This window comes from Pelobates fuscus, chromosome 1 (assembly GCF_036172605.1).
Source record: "Pelobates fuscus isolate aPelFus1 chromosome 1, aPelFus1.pri, whole genome shotgun sequence".
Classification (NCBI taxonomy): Eukaryota; Metazoa; Chordata; class Amphibia; order Anura; family Pelobatidae; genus Pelobates; species Pelobates fuscus.
In genome coordinates, this window is record NC_086317.1 from 442,290,563 (window position 1) to 442,309,346 (window position 18,784).

The 18,784-nt window shown below is 39.5% G+C and overlaps 1 protein-coding gene across 1 annotated transcript in view; it reads left to right on the forward strand.

The window, feature by feature from the left end:
- Nucleotides 1-18,558, forward strand: part of GJA3 (gap junction protein alpha 3) — a 32,101-nt gene extending 13,543 nt beyond the window's left edge. Inside the window, exon 2 of the mRNA XM_063444905.1 lies at nt 16,266-18,558. Coding sequence (XP_063300975.1) covers nt 16,283-17,545 — 1,263 coding nt within the window. The 5' untranslated portion in view covers nt 16,266-16,282 and the 3' untranslated portion in view covers nt 17,546-18,558. The remainder of the gene's footprint in view (nt 1-16,265) is intronic.
- Nucleotides 18,559-18,784: the final 226 nt, after the last annotated feature.

Genomic DNA, 18,784 nt, shown 5'->3' on the forward strand with positions numbered 1-18,784 from the left:
TGGAGTTCTCTGATCACCTATCCCTGGAGGACTGACACCGGCACTGACACCGGCACCGGTGCCCCTGGACCCAGACACAGCACCAGTAGCGATGACAGTGCTGAAAGCAGACCTGCTTCTAGCAGAACTGCAAAAAAATATACTGACCGATGTGGCAATGCTGAGGACAGATCTCCAGGGCCTGACAGGCAAACTGAATGCAGTGGAGACAACATCTGGAGAGCATACTCAGAACCTGGCCTCTATGCACTAGATGATACTGGGGCTTCAATGGCAGCACGATCTCTATGACCGGCAACTTGCGACTATGGAGGATCAGCAATGCAAGAATAACATAAAAATACAAAGCATTCTGGAGAAGGTGCTGACGGCGGAGTTACCACACGTGCTGAGGCGCCTGCTGTCAGCTCTCTTGCCCCCACGACAGGCTCTCTTGCCCCCACGACAGGCTCTCTTGCCCCCACAACCGATGGCTGTTTCAGCATTCCCAAATCACCGAGAGCTCCAGACAAGGCCTCTCGGGACCTGATTGTTAATTTTCAGAATGCGGCAGTGCTGGCGGGCAGTGAAGAAACAAACACCATATACATTCGAATGGATGTCTCTCACATTCTATTCTGACCTCTCAGTAGGCATGCTTTCCTGGCGGCCATTCCTAGGAACTTTCATGACTCTCGTCAGGAAGCACAGCATCCAATATTGCTGGCGCCTGTCTCGCACATTAATGGTGCTCAAAGTGGACTCCTAGCACGCAGTGCAAGATCTTTCAGAGGCCGCCAGCCCTTTTGGCTACACTGGGACTTCCGCAGGAATCTCTCATACATACAGGGCCCAAAGCAGCTATATCTTCAGCCCACCACTGGGATCTTACGAATGTGGCCACGTTCATCCCACTGCAGTCCACACCAGACACAAATGCATCAGTGACCACTTGATTACCCCACTTTAGGTCTTAATTTACTAAAACCAACGTTTGGTTTACTTAATTTTTGTTCACCAGTTTAATAGTCCCTCTGCAACTTAGGACCCATTCCTCTCTCTCATAAGGATTGGCCGCTGGACCATATAAATACCCCACCCTTAGATGCAGATGTAAAACTACTATAACTAGCCATATATTCCAGCATTTGTTTAGTTATGGTTTATCGTTAGGACGTACGGTTGTTCCAATAAAACCCTGTTAACCTGCAGTATTATACTAGATGTATACTGCACATTCTAGAATACAGCACCTAAGGGGATAAAAAAAAACAAAAACAATTCACTGTTTGTCTTGCAATTTCTATGAAGCATGATGACACGTACTTGTATAATCCAGTGTACAACTACTTTGCTAATTTTAATGTATCCCAATGTTATTAAGATGAATTGATCCAAAAATAAAGAATTTCAAAAACAGTAAATTAATAAATTGTATGTAATGAATCAGATGGGGATGAAGTCTTATTGGTAGAAACAGGGGATATCCATTAATAGTAGGCATATGTTACAAGCCCCCAAACTTTAATACTGATGGGGAAGAGCAACTGCTATCTTAAAAATAATAAGGTTGCACCACTGGGTAATATGGTAATTTTAGGATATTTTAATTATCCAGACATTGATTGGGCCAAAGGGACTGTTGTACAGTTAAGGGAAACACGTTTTTGAACCTGATAAATTATAACTTACTTCATATTTACAACTAAGGCACTGGCAGGAATTATCTTTTGGCAAAAGCATAGAGAACAAATGGAAGGTCTTTAAACAAATTCTACAAAAAGTAAATGTCTCAATACATACCATTGGGAAACACAAAAGTACAAAAGAAGCAAATATAAACCAAACTCAGTACAAGGGTCAGTCAAATGATATAAGAGAGGGAAAGGGCATCCTATAACAAAATGTAAGCATGCCAATGAAAAGCTCATAGTCAAAGAGAGCAAGACCAATCCCAAAATGTTTTTTTTAGTACGTTATTGCCAAAAAGTTTAAGTGTGAAAGTGTTGGTCCATTGGAAAGGGAGATGGGTGAGTTAATCAAGGATGTTCAGAACAAAGCAGAAATTCTAAATAATTATTTTTCTTCAGTATATAGGAAAGAAGATCTGCAAATCCCTGTTACAAAAGCCTTACAGCAAATATGTGTTTGGTGAGCACACTATAAAGTGCTTTAGAAATTAAATAACATTACACATAGCCCCAGGGTCAGAGGGTATTCATCCACATGTGCTTAGGGAGCTTAGTGTAGAAATATCCATACCACTGTTTTTAATTTTTAAGGATTCTTTTCTTTCAGGAATTGTACCAGAGGATTGAAGAAAAGCATATATGGTGTTAATATTTTAAAAAGGTTAAAAAAATTAACCTGGGAACTACAGACCCGTGAGCTTAACACCTGTGGTGAAGAAATTATTTGAAGGGCTGTTAATGTATAATATTCAAAGTTTCATTGTGAACAAAAATATCCTTAGCAGTAATCATCATGGTTTTATAAAAGTCAGGTCATGCCAACCTAACTTAATCATGTTCTATGAAGAAGTTAGTAGAAATATAGATCATGGTGATCCTGTAGATGTTGGATTTTGCTAGGGCATTTCATACAGTTCCACACAAATGGTTACTAGTAAATCTGAAATCAGTTGGTTTAGATGAAAAGCAGTGTTCTTGGATATAACACTGACTTAAGTAAAGAGTGCAGAGAGTAGTTGTAAATGGAAAATGTTCAAATTGGATAAAAATGATAAGTTGGGTGCCTTAGGTGTCTGGCCTGGGTCCACTTCTCTTTAACCTGTTCATAAATTGTCTTGATGTGGGCATTGAAAGTCATTTGTTAGTGTTTGCAGATGACACAAAACTAGATAAGAAAAGACAGCCTGAACATGATATATTTTCACTACAGAGGGATTTAGGTACCGGTAAATTGGGGGACTGGACAGGCAAGTGGCAGGTGAAATTCAATACAGATAAATGCAAAGGCATGCATTATGGATTTAGGAACCCAAAAGCCACTTATACATTAAATGGGGTTGAGTTAGGGATAACATTAAATGAAAAGGACTTGGGACCAGTTATAGATCAAAAACAAGGCAACAGTATGCAATACCGATCTGCCATTGCAAAAACTAGTAAGGTGTTTTAGTGAAGTTAGTAAAAAAAAAAGCGATATTGATTCACCTGTTTAAAATATAATTTTGCGGATTATTTTTAAATCAATTGTACATCCCCAACTTGAATATGCAGTGCTATTTAGGTCACCAGGTTTAAAGAAGGATATTGTAGAACTAAAAAGTGCAGAGGCGCACTACAAAATTAGTAAGGGGGATGGAAAACATTTGGTATGAGGAAAGACTAGAAAAGTTGTTTTCTTTAGAAAAAAGGTGCCTCAAAGGGGATATGATAGTTTTATACAAATATACACAGGGTCAATACAAACCTCTAAGTGCTAACCTGTTAATTAGCAGGAAAACAACAGACCCACTGAGAGTGAAAGAAAATAATTTTCGCTAACAGCAGAGGACAGGGTCCTTTTGAGTAACAATAAAGATGTAGAATTCTCTGCCTAAAGAGGTTGTCTTGTCCAATTCTATAGATATTTTTTTTAATAGTTTGGATTTATTTTTTGCATAAAACAGAATATTCAAGGATATATTTGATATATTTGTAAATAGCTTGCTGATCCAAGAAGAAATCTAATTGCCATTATGGAGTCAAGAAGGATTTTCTTTCTCTTTTTGTGGCCTAATTGCAAATGGATACAATTTCGTTTTTTGGCTTCTTTTGGAACTCCAGCATAAAATAATGGGCTTCAAGATTGAACTTGTTAGACTTTAGTATTTTTTTCAATTTAGGCAACTATGTAACTATGTAACAGGAATTAGTATGCCTTTGTGCATTTCCAGAGCTAAAACTGTAAGCAACTGACCAGAAATAAAATATTAAACTAGATGAAAAAAAGTAGGAAAACCAAAATGCTACACACATAGGTTACATAAAATTGACACAGCAAAGGAGGAAGCAAGAATTCCTTTGCTTTATCTGAGACAGTAATGCTGAAGAGGTTTTTTTACAATCATACCTTATCATGATAACCTTTGCAATGACTCAAAGTTGTGAAGGTACTCAGAGTAACTTTTTAAGCTTGGATTAATAGTAATTCAGATGAGTTTGAGTGATTTTTATGTAAGTCATATCATCTGGACAGATGGATCTTTTAGCTAGAAGCAGTGTAGTGCTCATTGTAGTGATGAAATTGAAAGTAGACATGCAACCTTGTGGTTTACCTATGTCAGTGCTATGAGTCAACTGAGAACAGGACTATGTAGGTAGAGACTGGTCTTGTTTTGGTGTTTTCCACTTCACAATCCTTGGAGCCCTCTCCAAGCAGGGTGAGTGTGAGGTTCATGGACATGGTACTGCATACTAAACATTTCTTATATTGCATTCTCAAAACATTATAGTATACCAATAAATTATAACAGTAGAGTGTCCTTTCTGTACATGATCCCACCTCAAACACCAGTGTGATAAGACATTGTAACTATTAATGCATCTAATGTCTGGTGCAGGGTGGGGGTAGGCAACCTTCAGCTCTCCAGATGTTGTGGACTATATCTCACATAATGCTCTTACAGCAATAATGCTGGCAAATCATTAGGGAAGATGTAGTCCACAACATCTGGAGTGCTGAAGGATGCCTAACCCTGGTCTAGTGTAGAAATGATCATCCTCTGGTACCAGTGTTATACACATAATAAGATGGGGCAACATAGAACATGTAAATAGTACTTGAGTTAAAAAGCAACCACTGCTCACTGCTGTGGTTTGTCCCTCAGAGGTCGCTACTTGACTTTCCCCCACGTCTCCATTTTCCCATGATACAAAGTAAATCTATATTATTTTCTGATGTAGGGGGGAAATAATTTCTTTATATGTCAATCACATTTGAACTGTTTCACTGCTAACTTTCTTTTTTTTAATTTTATTAAATAGTAGCATAACATGGGAGACATAGCAAGCACACAAAAGCAGGAAAAAATAGCAATTCCATGTTAAAATGCTATGTACATTATATGGATTTATAAATGTATTTTTCTTAATTTATTTATTATTTGCTGAAATAATGGGGCAATAAAAATATTTAAAGACGACAAGTCATCCCTTTACCTTGTTATATTTCAGTTAGTGTCCAAAATGTTAACAAAAGAAGCAGAAATAATATTTTTGACTGATACAGTAGGTGCGGCAAAGAAAAAGAATTAAAACTGGTCAAATACTCTGCTTACGGGTATTTTGTAACAAAACTGAAAGCATGTTGTGGGTGTATATTCCTAGGAATGCAACCAAAATTTAAAAAAAATACATGATTGTAAAATGCCCACATACTGTAAATACAGTTAAACCAAACATCTGTACAATAGAGGACAATTGCATTTGCAAAGAATCAGTGTAATATGTTCTGTGTGCTTTTTTTCTCCTTGGTTGATAAATTGACGTCATGAAGTTTGACCTCCTAATATTGCTGTAGAGTGTGATGGGATTTTCTTGCTAGCACTCTCAGCCATCTCACAAAGTGTCCTTGGCCTCATAGGGTTGGAGTTGGGTCTCGGGATTTAGTTTGGGGGGAGGGGAGGAGGTGGCAATTAAGTGTTCATTAACTTCATTTTGTTCATTAGGGGTATATCTAAAAATAGCTTTCAAAAGCTGCAGATGTGTTGCCTTTGCAAGTCCTTCTTTTTTTCCCAGCACAGAGTTTCTGTCCGACTTTCAGCAGATGGTCACAGCTTTCCAATGCTTCTCAATGAGGTATAGTACATCTCATTGTGAAGTGAGGAAGGCAGGTATGCTAGCACAACACATCTGCCACTTCCATTAGCTAGGTGGCGCTTTCTGATTGATCGGGAGGTGTTTCTGCCTACAATTTCTGTTGAAATCAGACTCCAGACTCTTTAAACACTCCAGCAAGTGAAAGGGTGTTTGAAGTGTTCCTTTAACAACATCATTATCACTCTACCAATGATTATAATATGCAATTAGTAAAACCTATATATGTTTCATAACTTTCCTGGGAACTCTCTCGGGCCAGATTGGGGTGATCTGAGTCTTTAAAATATGAACTGGTAAGTGTATGGCTCTGTAAGGAGGAATTAAATATTCTCTTTGCCTGGACTCCAGATTAACCACATACATTCACCACTCTGCTTGGGATAGCTTTACTGCTGGTTCTAAGTACCACTTATCTTGATGACTTCCAATCTTCCCAGGCACTCTCTACTTTGAAGTTGTTAAAATATTATGATAACCATGTAGGTCCCTGTACACTAATACTGTAAAGCTCTTTCAGTGTTTCTTTCTCTGGCTCTGCTTCTTCTCCCCAACTCCTCTCTGTTGGTGTCCCCCAAGGTTCAGTCCTTGGTCCCCTACTGTTCTCTATCTATACTGCCTCCCTTGGTAAACTCATTAGCTCCTTTGGCTTCCAATATCATTTCTATGCAGATGACATACAAATCTACCTGTCCTCTCCTGATCTCTCCATGTCCCTCTTGACTAGTGTCTCTGACTGCCTCTCTGCTATTTCTAACTGGATGGCTGCCCACTTCCTTAAACTAAACTTGACCAAAACTGAAATTCTGATGATGTCAGCCAAGGAGGCAGATGGGTGATGGGTCCAGCGCCGGCTACCTGCGCGGCACTGGAAATAAGGTACATTTTCTTACCTTTTAGGGGTTGCAAACCACCTAAATGATCTTTTGACACTACAGAATTACACCTTTGTGTTCCTTACCCTATAGTGTTCCTTTAAGGCAAAGACAAAATCGAATTCCATTGTCGAGAAAGTTGAGCTTGCCTTAAGCTCCCTTTGTCAAGATTGTTAATTGTAGAAAAAAATCTAGTCCCTAATTTGCCTTGTGTTTTAAAGAGAAATAGATCAGAATGGCAAACTGTAGACCTCATGGACAGAGGAGAAAAAAAATAATAGTACCCAAATATTGAGAATGGTTGCAAGGAAGAAAAGATAATAAATATATATACAGACTAGTGGCACTGGGGGTGGGGCGTATGATCATTAGGATGCATGAATCATAAGAAAAGGAAAACTGTAAGTAAAAAGAAGAAACACACATGACAGTGCTACTTGTTTATGTTGACATGCAGAGCAAAAAAAATATTTTGTTATTAACAATATACTGTTATTCCAATATCACTCACCAAATCCTGCCGCTTCTATCTCAGAAACATTTCTTGCATCTGTCCCATCTAACGCCTGATGCAGGCAAAGTGCTAGTCCGTGCCGCTATCATCTCTCGTGTTGACTACTGCAATCCGCTTCTCAGTGGTCCTATGCCTTCCCAGCTGGCCCTGTTACATTCTATAATGAAGATGAGTGGTGAGACTCATCTTATTGTCCGCCAGCACCTCCCATGCCTCCCCCTTCAGTCAGTTCTTACATTGGCCTCCCCTTAGATATAGAGGTCAATTTAAAATTCTGGCACTTGCTTACAAATCACTGCACAACGCTGCTCCTACCTAGCCTCACTGATACGCAAGTATGTCCCATTCAGGCCCTTACGCTCTGCCAAAGATCTGCGTCTATTCTCTGTTCATACTCACACCTCTGATATCCGCCTCCAATACTTTTCTATGGCTGTACCATCCTTGCGAAACTCCCTTCACTGCTTCGTTAGACTCTAAAACAGTTCCTTCAAAAGATCATTAAAAACTCCCTCTCCGCACCTTGTTAACCCACCCTGCTTCCTCTCCTGTAACTCTGTCATCCAATAAACTAACCCTTCACTGTTAACTACTCTAGTACTTTCTCACATACATTACTTCTTTTGCCACTTTACCCCACTCCCTCTAGGATGTAGTCTCATTTGAGAAGGTCCCTTAATACCCTCTGTTCCAGAAGGTCCCTTAATACCCTCTGTTCCACCTCATCTTGTTGCAAATACATATCTGTTAGTCCACCTATTGTACAGCGCTATGGAATTTGTTGGTGCTTCAGAAATAATAATAATAATAATAATCAGAAAACACTGAAAAGCACGGTTAAAGGTACACTTGAAAATAAATAGTTTTTAATTAGATGTGTTGCTGCTGTACTTTAGACTTACTTTACTTTACTTTTTGGAAGAAAAAATAAATAAATAAAAAAGAACTGGAATCCTTTATTCCAGGATACACTACTCACTGCTGATAAATTTATCAATTCTAATGACTTTTGTCCTATCAGATACTTCTCTAGAATATACACCCAAAATATTAGAATAATATCACCCACACCTGGAATTAATAGTGCAGTAAAAACAACACTTATCTCAATGGACAGTGGTGACAGCTTCCTCCAGGGATATCTGAGAACGTATCCCTTAAAACACAATATAGATGCAGCTATACTTCTTTTCCAGAAGCATTAAAGACTCACTGTGCTTGTGTGGCAATCGCATTGTCCAAAAATTACATGTTTCACTGTAAGAAGCATTAAATTACAACAAAACATTTGGCGTCGGCATACCGTTTTCTCTGTTTGACAGTCACTAGTAGACGTGGAAACTGCAAAGTGTAAACAATGCCATTTTTAACAATTTGCGCTGTTTTCATTTCCAAGACTGCAAGGCAGCACCTATGCCCCAGAAATACTTTATTAAGATGAAGTTGGCGTTGACTTTTGATCAACTTATGAAATGGAACTAGGTAAGACATTCACAAGAATGGTTTCTTAAAATGAAAACTGGGCATGGCAGGACTCCCCATTAGGCAGAGTAAGCACCTGTTTTCAGCACTTATAAAGTACTTTTTGGTCTGGTGGTGAGAGATAAGTACCAGGAGCTTTGGCCAATGTCCCTATTAGCAGAGCTGTAGTACAGTTATAGAGAGTGTAAAACTCAGTGCTGCCCTGGCTCCTCCAGTGTCTGTGTGTGAGGCTGGACAGGAAGTGAAAGAGATCACTTCCCATCTGTCACGAACAGCCCCTCACACAGGAAATGCATTGCAGGAGGAGCAGGGACAGTATTGAGTGATGCACAATGAATTACACCTACTGCTGCTCTAATATCAATCATAGGTGGCTGACTGGACAACAGAAGACATACAAGGGTGATTATTTTTCAAATAAATATTCGAACTCCACATGCCGTTAACACCCTTTTCAATTTAACCCTTGCCAAAACCTAAACAAACTCTTCCTTAGTTTAATGTAAGCACTAAAAGCCTAAACACAGGGAAAAAACCTTTACCCTAATCCTAGGTTTAACTCCTCATAATAACTAAACATTCCATGTAGTGAAATTTTTTATTTAACCCAACTCTTATCCTAAACTTAATCCTAAACACCACCTTTACCTAAATACTAAATTTCATCTCACTTTATCCCTAAACACAAGAATCCTAAACACCCTTTGTAACACAACTGTCACCCATCTCAAGCTTTTAATTCTCTTAACTAAACATCCTATGCAATCTAACGCTAATGTTAATCCCTCTCAAACCTTAAACCTCCCTTCACCATAACCACTTCTAACATCTGTAACCCTGTATATATTCACACCGTTGTAAAAACTTCACTATACTTATAGATTCAAGCACAGTACATTACAAGCAGATGTTTTTATGTCTGCAAACTCCACTTAATAAACAAACTGAACATAATTTATCTGCCTTTTGCGTATAATGGACCTCCGTGGAATTATGTGCCTGCAGACACCTAACATGTAAATCCTGCTCTGGAACTGAGTGTTAAAACAGCTAAGGTAGAAATGGTTCCCCTAATCTCTTACCTGATGTGTGCTGTAATGTTGGCTTATGAAACTATTTGTTGGTCTGTCAAATAAAACTTTTATTTTTTTGATGCATTGTGCTTTAAAATAATTCTAAAACATTAATTCAAAGAAACGATTTAGTTATATCGGAACTTGCGACTTATGAGTGTTTATGAGGATATATTAAAGTATTGTTTATTACTATGGTCAACTACGTTTTTATGTCTCTTCTAACTGATGGATGGCCATTGGATGTTACCCCCTCCCTCCCCCCATTTTTGCCTTCTGTATCACCCCCCATCCTTATGTTTTCTATCAACGGAATAAAAATTGTCAAATTTAAAAATAAAAAAAATAATTCTAAAACAATCAAAGCAGTTTAGAGACCTATTCTACATATATCTGTCACCTCAAACTTACCTTCCTCCAATTGTTTTCTATTCTCTTCCTTTTTCAAAATCTGTTCTTCATCTCAGATCTATTTCCCCTTAAAACACAATAAGTGGGGACTACTTTGTCTTATGTATTTTCCCTGAACTTGATAAACATTACAAAGGGTGGAGCGTAAGGCAAGCTTCACCCGTTGTGAGCTAGACAAAGGAAGTGAAGCCCGCCTCCGTTGTGAGCTAGACAAAGGAAGTGAAGCCCGCCTTAAGCTCCACTCTTTTGTCACAATTGTCAAGTGTAGGAATAAAACAGAAAAAAATTTTGGTTTTTAAAAAAATGTTTATTTCACTAAACCTGTTACAGGTGTTACAGAACATACAGAAGCAAGCCAAGAGCGTCCTGGGCTAGGTTACAGGACTTGTTGTCAAACCTATTCGGCTTTGAGGTGGTGCTGATAACAAACAGGGGGCTGCGTGATTTTAACCACTTGTCCCTACCTAAGTGTGTCAACCATCCCCCCCCCCATCGAGACCCCGAGAGACCACCAGCCAAGGCTCCTTTGTGAGCTTAGAGCCGTGACCTCTGCTGGAGTCCATCAGAGAGGCAACCAGAGCTTAGGAGCCCGCCCCGCCACATGCCGAGACTGTCTCCCCACTAGCGTCTCTCCTCTCTAACAGAAAGTGTTTCTTTAAAATGCTTTATGTTTGAGTAGTCAAGAGGGCAACAGCCCCAGAACACAGTGAAGCTGGTACGCTGCATATAATATTTATATGAACACAAGTAGATTATTTTACATATTGACCGTCAAATCGCGCCACTGCAGCATGGGTGATTCTCAACATCAGCTAGGGCCACCATTGTGGACATTGTAACGAGGAGTTTGACCCCACCCGGCAGTCTTCCTTTGCAGGGAAAAGAAATACCGAACAGTGAAATTAAGTTTTTTAACCATATAGAAATAACAATACAAATAGAAATATTTAAAAAATATATAAAAACCTCAGCCGCAGTTGAAGTTGTAGCTTTTAGATTCGTCGGTTAAGTATGGGCACATCTGCCCTTCGGGGCCCATTTCCCCAGCGCAAGTGACATTAAGTGAGACTGACATCCACCCCGTCCTACTTTGCCTTATGTTTAAAAGAGAAATAGATCAGAATTTAGGAAAAATCGAACAGATTCTAAAAGAGGAAGATAACATGAAACAATAGGAGAAAAGTAAGTTTGAGGTGACAGAGCCATTTAAAGGACCTCAAATACATTTGAATTTTTTTCATTGTTTTTTTTCCTGAGTCTTTAAAGGCATGTCTTGCACCTCAGGTATAAACTATGCACACCTTAAACAAACTGTACAAAACAATATACAAGTACAACTACATTATGGGCTGGGAAAATGGCCCTCACACTTTTTTAATTCATTTTGCTTCATTGAAACCTTCACTTATAGTTTGATGAATGACATCTAATACTAGATACTTATAAGTGCTGAAATTTGTATTTTTTGCAAAGTGGAAGATTAGATGATGTAATATCAAGACAAAGATACACATATTGTCATAAAAACTAATTATATGTTGAAACAGCTATGTTAGTTTCTATTCTAGTCTTCAATTGACCACAATTTACATTTTAAGAAAAAAACAGCATGTTTTAAAAGTGAGACAGGGGGCGGAGCCTGCCTGCCACTCTGTTCAGTCGCATATCCTGAGAGCTCCGCTGGGAAACCCTAAATAATTGGTTTATTTCACGACTTATTGTCCGAAATGAAGGATTCCCAGCAATCGACGTACCTGGGTGAGAGAACCCCACAGTGATCGATATCACAGAATCACAGATCGAAATTGTCAGCTCCTGCGGAGGGAATACCTGTGGCCTACAAGAGGCCTACTCACAGTCGGTAGTAGGGAGGTGGCCAATACCTCCACCTGCTGCATACCAACTCTTATTAGATCTCCCTTCAGCTCTGGTGAGGGTTATCTCGGTACTCACTAGCTGTGTGGCAGTGACTTCTTACCGACAACAACTCCACGGGCTGCAACCACCTTGTTTCATACACTATGGCAGATGCCACGTGCAACCTTGAGCCTCGAGCTCTGACACACTCCATCCTGGATCGCTTCGATGAACTGTTCACTGAGCTCTGGTCTTGCATACCCTGCCATCTAGGAGCTTCTATGTAGGTTTCACAGGCACCTGTCTTGCCTTCTACCACCCAGCAAACTGCTTCTCACACCAAGGATGATGATACCCACAAGAGGGCATCGAATACCAAATCTGCTTGTACCCAAGAGGCGAAGGCAGTGGACACTGTGATATCATTGGCGGAGGAGTTCTGGGAGCCGGAATTCTATCTGTTCCTGCCATGGAGTTCAGGGGCCTTATACACGCCAGGCACCTTTGCAATGTTTGTCAAAGACGCCGCTACAATCACCTCTGAGCCCACACTCACTCTCACCGAAAGCTGAAAACGTCTTCCTGCTCAAGTTCCAGTACGCCCGGAGGTCATAGGCTGACAAGGGGTGGCTTACATGGCTTGTTTACCTGATACCCTCTCACTGCACCCTTATTCCGATGCAATATTGTCATCGCTATCACTCACTTGCACACAGCTTATATTGTCTTTATTGCCAGCAGGCATTACATATATGTGTGATTTACTCTACGTACTCCACAATTACTACAATGCTAGGTTTTCTTTGTTAATCTGATATATAGCAACTTCTATAACTGTCAACTTAAAAATTGTGCAGTCCTTCAGGCATGTATTGTGACCTCTTGCTGACACATTTTAATAATGCAATCAGCTGAAATGTCTTCGTTATGTGATATTTGCACTGCACTACAAAATAAGGAATTCTAAAAAAATAAAAAGTGAGACAGAGCTTAAAGGGAGAGTGACACTTCCATACTTAAATAAAACATTGTCAACTTTTAACTTATGTTAACTTTTTTTTCTGAAATGATCAATTTCCTTAAAAAAATGTAAAGGGTTATTCCAAGCACCATGACCACTTCAGTGATTGAAGCACTGTGCAAATGAAGTTTAACCTCTCTACTGCCAGGAGTGTAACTCCACCACCGGCACTGTCTTTGGGGTGGTTTCTGCTGGCTTAGTGACTTTCATTGCATGACTTGTCAGTAATTGGCTGAGAGCAGTCAACAGACACAAAAGCTGTCAGCATGTCACTGGACCACCAGGGAGCATCAGTGCCTTGTGGGGACCCAGATAAGGATGCCAATCATTTATGGGTTATCTGGCATCATAACTGCTACAGTGGACTGCAGTGTGTATGATTGCTGGAGTAATCCTTTAAAGATATAATCACAATTCATTTCACACAAGGCAAAGTTAGGTGAAATATTTAAAGGGACACTAGAGTCACCAGAAAAAATACAGAGTAATCTAGTTCTGGTGAGTATAGTCAGTCCATGCAGACATTTTTCTGTGAACACTACATTTTTAGAGAAAAGGCAGTGTTTACATTACTGTTTAGGAACACCTCCAGTGACTCAGATGAACTCTAGTGGTGCTTCCTGGGGCAGTGCTGCACAGTGTGCAGCCCTGGTTTTTAGTGTCTCCACGCTCTGAACGGAGATTCAGAACTTTCCTCATAGAGATGCATTGATTCAATGCACCTTTTTGAGGATATGCTGATTGGCCAGGATAACGTTTGCCCTAACCTCCCCCACACCTCCTTAGCTGAGATTAACAAAACTATGGATCTCAGCCAATCCACTGCTTTTCTATGGCATTGAGATTAGATCATCAAATCTGGTGATCTCAGCCAAGGAGACAGATCGAGGGTGGGGCCAGCACCGCATGGCACTGGAATGGCGTTTTGCTGTGCCTCCCAGCCTGCCTCCTTGGCTGAGATTATCAAGATTGAAGATCTCAGCCAATCCAATGCTTTCACATGGGATTGAGCATGAGATCGTCAAATCTGATGATCTCAGCCAAGGAGACAGATTGGGGGTGGAGCCAGCACCACATTAGAGACAAGGGGCCTGAGGGGCTACATAGTTATATTATATTACAGCCATAGTGACAGGAATACATGTTTGTATTCCAGTCACTATAGTGTTCTTTTAAAATAAGAAGTATTGTTTGTTTTTTCTCTTCTCTATATATTTCTGTACTGACTGTAAGATTCGTACAACGGAGCTTATAACAATTGTTGCTAGGGAGCTAACATGGAGGTGCCCAGTTGTAGGATAAAGAGGTGTGAATCTCTACATTTAATTTAACTTTTATCATCTCACAAATACATAATTTTTTCAAATACAGGGAAAGAGTAAACATAATATTAAAAATGAAATAAGGTGTATTCAGATCACCTCAAACTCACCTGTCTCCTATTATCTCTTCTTCTCTTCCTCTTTCTGATCACGTTCTCTTTAAAGCATAAGATAAAGTAGGGACTACTTTGTCTTGTGTATTTTTCCTACACTTGGCAATTTTGACAAAGGGTGGAGCTTGAGTCAAGCTTCAACCTTTGCTAGCTTGACAAATGAAGTGGAGCTTACCTTAAGCTCTACCCTTTTGCCACATTTATCAAGGGTAGGAAAAATACATAGGACAAAGTAGTCCCCACTTTATCTTGTGTTTTACAGAGAAATAGATCAGAGATGAAGAATTGAAAAAAGAGATTCTAAAAGAGGAAGAGGAGAGGAAACAATAGGTTAGTTTGAGGTGACAGAGCCACTTTAAAATGAAACTATAGTGCTCGGGAAACAAAAGTTGTTTTCCAAGCATTATAGTGACCTACAATGCCCCCCTCACTCGGGGCACCCCACCCATGGCTCTGGAAGGGTTAAAAACCCTTCTGTCTCTTACCTGATTCCACCCTCCGCTCCTCCTGCGCCGACGGTGATGGGGGGGACCTAATGTGCATTAGGACTACCCTACAGGAAAGCATTGCTCAGTGCTTTCCTGTGGGGTTTTAGATAATGCTGGATGTCTCATACAGACAGTGTGGACGTCCAACGTCAGTTAGGTGACCAAAAGTTGCCTAACCACCTGGAAATGTCTCGAACGGTTATCTGAAGTGGAGTTAACAGTGCAAGGTAATCATTGCAGTTTATTAATAACTGCAATAATTACAAAAAAGAGTAAACAGTTACAGTGCACCAAGGCCACGTAAATGAGCTGAAGTGGTCTGGGTGGCTATATTATCCCTTTAATGTTAAGATAGCTTTCAATGACTACTTCTATAAAGGCATTATAAACAAAGTAGATTCAATCTCAAACTTCATTAGAATACTGAGGGACTTTTGTCCAGTAGTCGTTTTTTTGTTTTTTTGTTGTTTCATGGTTAAATTGTTGTGTCATGATCTTTGCAATCTTGATGTAAACTCCTTAAGGTCATTATGGAATGAGGAGAAGATAGCCCACCCCATACAATTCCCCCCTTTTTTTTTTATTTATTCAGTTCTGTAAGTTTTTAGAGTCTGTGTTTTCTTACCCTTCCTCCTTCAGTTTGTAGAGAAACCATCTGTGTGGTCCCCTGTGCTTTAGCAGAGACCAACTCCACTCCAACACCCTTAATATATCATTTAATCATAATTTCAAATATCAGAAGCACTGGGTTAGAATAATGCTTCCTTCGCTAATGTTGAATATATGCTGCATTTCAATGTTTTTGTAGTAAGTAAAAGTAGCTTGGGGTATCTTACCATGTTAGAGTTTACCTTACTTAATTTATTTGGGTATGCTAGGCTCTGGTAAGTAATAAATATATTACCTATACTAACTCATGGTTTTGCTTACTGCAAAAAAATTGAATATAGCTACTATTAGGGTTATTCACTAAAGCGAGAATTCAAGGAGAATTTTAAATTCAAGGTTAAAAATACCTTAACTGGAAACATTCATACAAGTTAGCTATGCCTCCAGTTTGGTCACTATGGTCTTAAAGTTGAAAGTCATTTTGAATTCTAACTTTAGTAAATAACACTGTGCATGTTTTGTTTGTGTTTTTAAGCATTGAAAGGTTTGTTCCAGAATTCTTAAAATTCTGTGTTAATTAAATCCTTGTGTCTCTTTGATCTAACACACATAACATCTTGGCAAAAAAATATGATTTGATACTTTAATAGGAGATGTAACATCATTTTTATGATTAACACATCTTCGTTCTTGTTTCAGGCTAAAAATCCGAAACAATGGGTGACTGGAGTTTTTTGGGAAGACTATTAGAAAATGCACAAGAACACTCCACAGTCATTGGCAAAGTTTGGTTGACAGTTCTCTTCATCTTCCGTATCTTGGTATTAGGAGCTGCAGCTGAAGAGGTTTGGGGAGATGAACAGTCTGACTTTACTTGCAACACCCAGCAACCAGGTTGCGAAAATGTGTGCTATGATAAAGCCTTCCCCATTTCACACATTAGGTTCTGGGTGCTCCAAATTATTTTTGTGTCCACTCCCACCCTCATCTACCTGGGCCATGTCCTGCATATTGTGCGAATGGAAGAAAAGAAAAAAGAGAAAGAAGAAGAACTAAAGAAATGTATTAAAGGTAATGATGAGAAGGAACTTCTACTCAGAAAAGGAGTGGAGAAGAAGGAAAAGCCCCCCATAAGAGATGAAAGGGGGAAAATCAGGATAGGTGGTGCCCTCCTTCGCACTTATGTCTTCAACATCATTTTCAAAACTCTGTTTGAGATTGGCTTTATTGTAGGACAGTATTTTCTGTATGGTTTTGAGCTAAAGCCCCTGTACAGGTGCAATCGTTGGCCTTGTCCCAACACTGTGGACTGCTTCATTTCAAGGCCGACTGAAAAGACCATTTTTATCATATTTATGCTTGTAGTGGCTTGCGTGTCTCTTTTGCTGAATATGTTAGAGATATATCACTTGGGGTGGAAAAAGCTCAAACAGGGCATGACTAACAGGTACATCCCTGACCCGTCTTGCAATAAAGCAGAGCCTCCTGGTCTGCTGCCACGAACTGCGCCACCCAACATGACTTTCCCACCTTACTACACTGATGCAGCTGCTTCTCCACCAATCATGCAACATGGATATGCAAGATCCTCTCTCACTGAATTCAAGATGCCATCACTAGCAGAGGAGCCTCTAGAGCCATCCTACTTTGGAAGGCCTCATGACCACAACTCATTAGCAGCGGAGCAGAACTGGGCCAATCTAACAGTGGAGCGTGAACGGAAACCTGGTTCAAGCAGTGCTAGTGCATGCAGTGCCAGCACGTCTGCCCCAAGCAGTGTGAGAAATGAGGGGGGAGGGGAAGAAGAGGCAACAGGTTTGGCAGGGACCGGAAGTCGCACCAGGGCAGATGTTGAAGACAGGCCAGCAACCACGACAGTGGAAATGCATCAGCCACCTGTGCTGATAGATACGAGAAGGCTCAGTAGAGCCAGCAAGTCCAGCAGTAGCAGAGCAAGGTCAGATGACTTAGCTGTCTAGCAGTGAAGCAGGGCACAATAAAGAAATAAGTCTCTAAGTCAGCGCAGAGTTCGCTGTTTATGCAATAAATTAAAAATCAAAAGATATCACACTCCTTTGGTCCATTGAGTGCCAGTAAGACCTGTTTCATACGTCTCTGGCACTGAATGGGTTTAAATGAGTCATTAATAAATATCCTATGAGTCTACTCATAAGAGTGGCAGTATGATGGAGATGGAGAGGAAGGATACTGTTATTTTAGTCTCGGAATTCCAAGCTTGCTGTTACTGCACACTGTGAGTTGTAGTGAGCAATGTGTCCTTTTTTAGTTTTTAAATGAATTGAGATTTTCTGAGTGGATGGTGTATGTTTCACACTTTTGAACTTCTTTGAAGCAATTCATTTAGTACCAAAAGTACATACAAGGAAGATCATATTTCAACAGAGTCCCTAATAACAGCACTTTCATGGTATCAAGGAGGAAACAACAAAAAGAACGGAAGACAATCCAGAGATAGCTACGTATTAAATCAAAGAGCCCTGAACAGCTGAAGTGATCTACATATTATGATTTTGTATCAAGCCGACTTGAGGCAGTCATTTACAATTGGTCATTAGCACTGTTATTTCCCTTCTAAAATATAAATACTGCTTAACAAGGCTTTGATACAAAGGCAAAATATTCAGGAAAGGTTAAATATGGTTTCATTGTTAGCCGGATAACTTGTCCCCATACAAACTAACAACTAGCTATAATGTGTTTTCTTTAAATAATACCTATTGTCATTCATGTTGTCACTTATTTGTGTACAATTTGTGTCACGGCACATTCATATATACAAGAAACTGATGAAATTAGACAATTAGACATATGACAATATTCACACCGTATACACACAAGTCAGAGGTGTATTGTGAGCGTTTAATGTCCAATCATAAAAATGCTTTAGCAGATTATGTCTGTTTCTTCAGTAAGTAAAATTAAGTATATTCCATTTTATTTTATGGTTTATTCAGGAAAAAAAGGACAATGTAAAACAGGAATTATCCCTGAAAATATTTCTCTTAAATTGATTGATAAATATCTATGTTGGCAGAGGAGGGGACGGAATGAAACTGCTACAGGATCACCTTACCACACTTAGTAGTTTATCCAATAAAATGTGACTTGTGGTGGTTTTACTATTGATTTCCAAATTGTAGGCTATAATAGCCGTGTTGGAAAAAAAAAGCAGAGTCTGTGAAATGTTCTAATTCAAC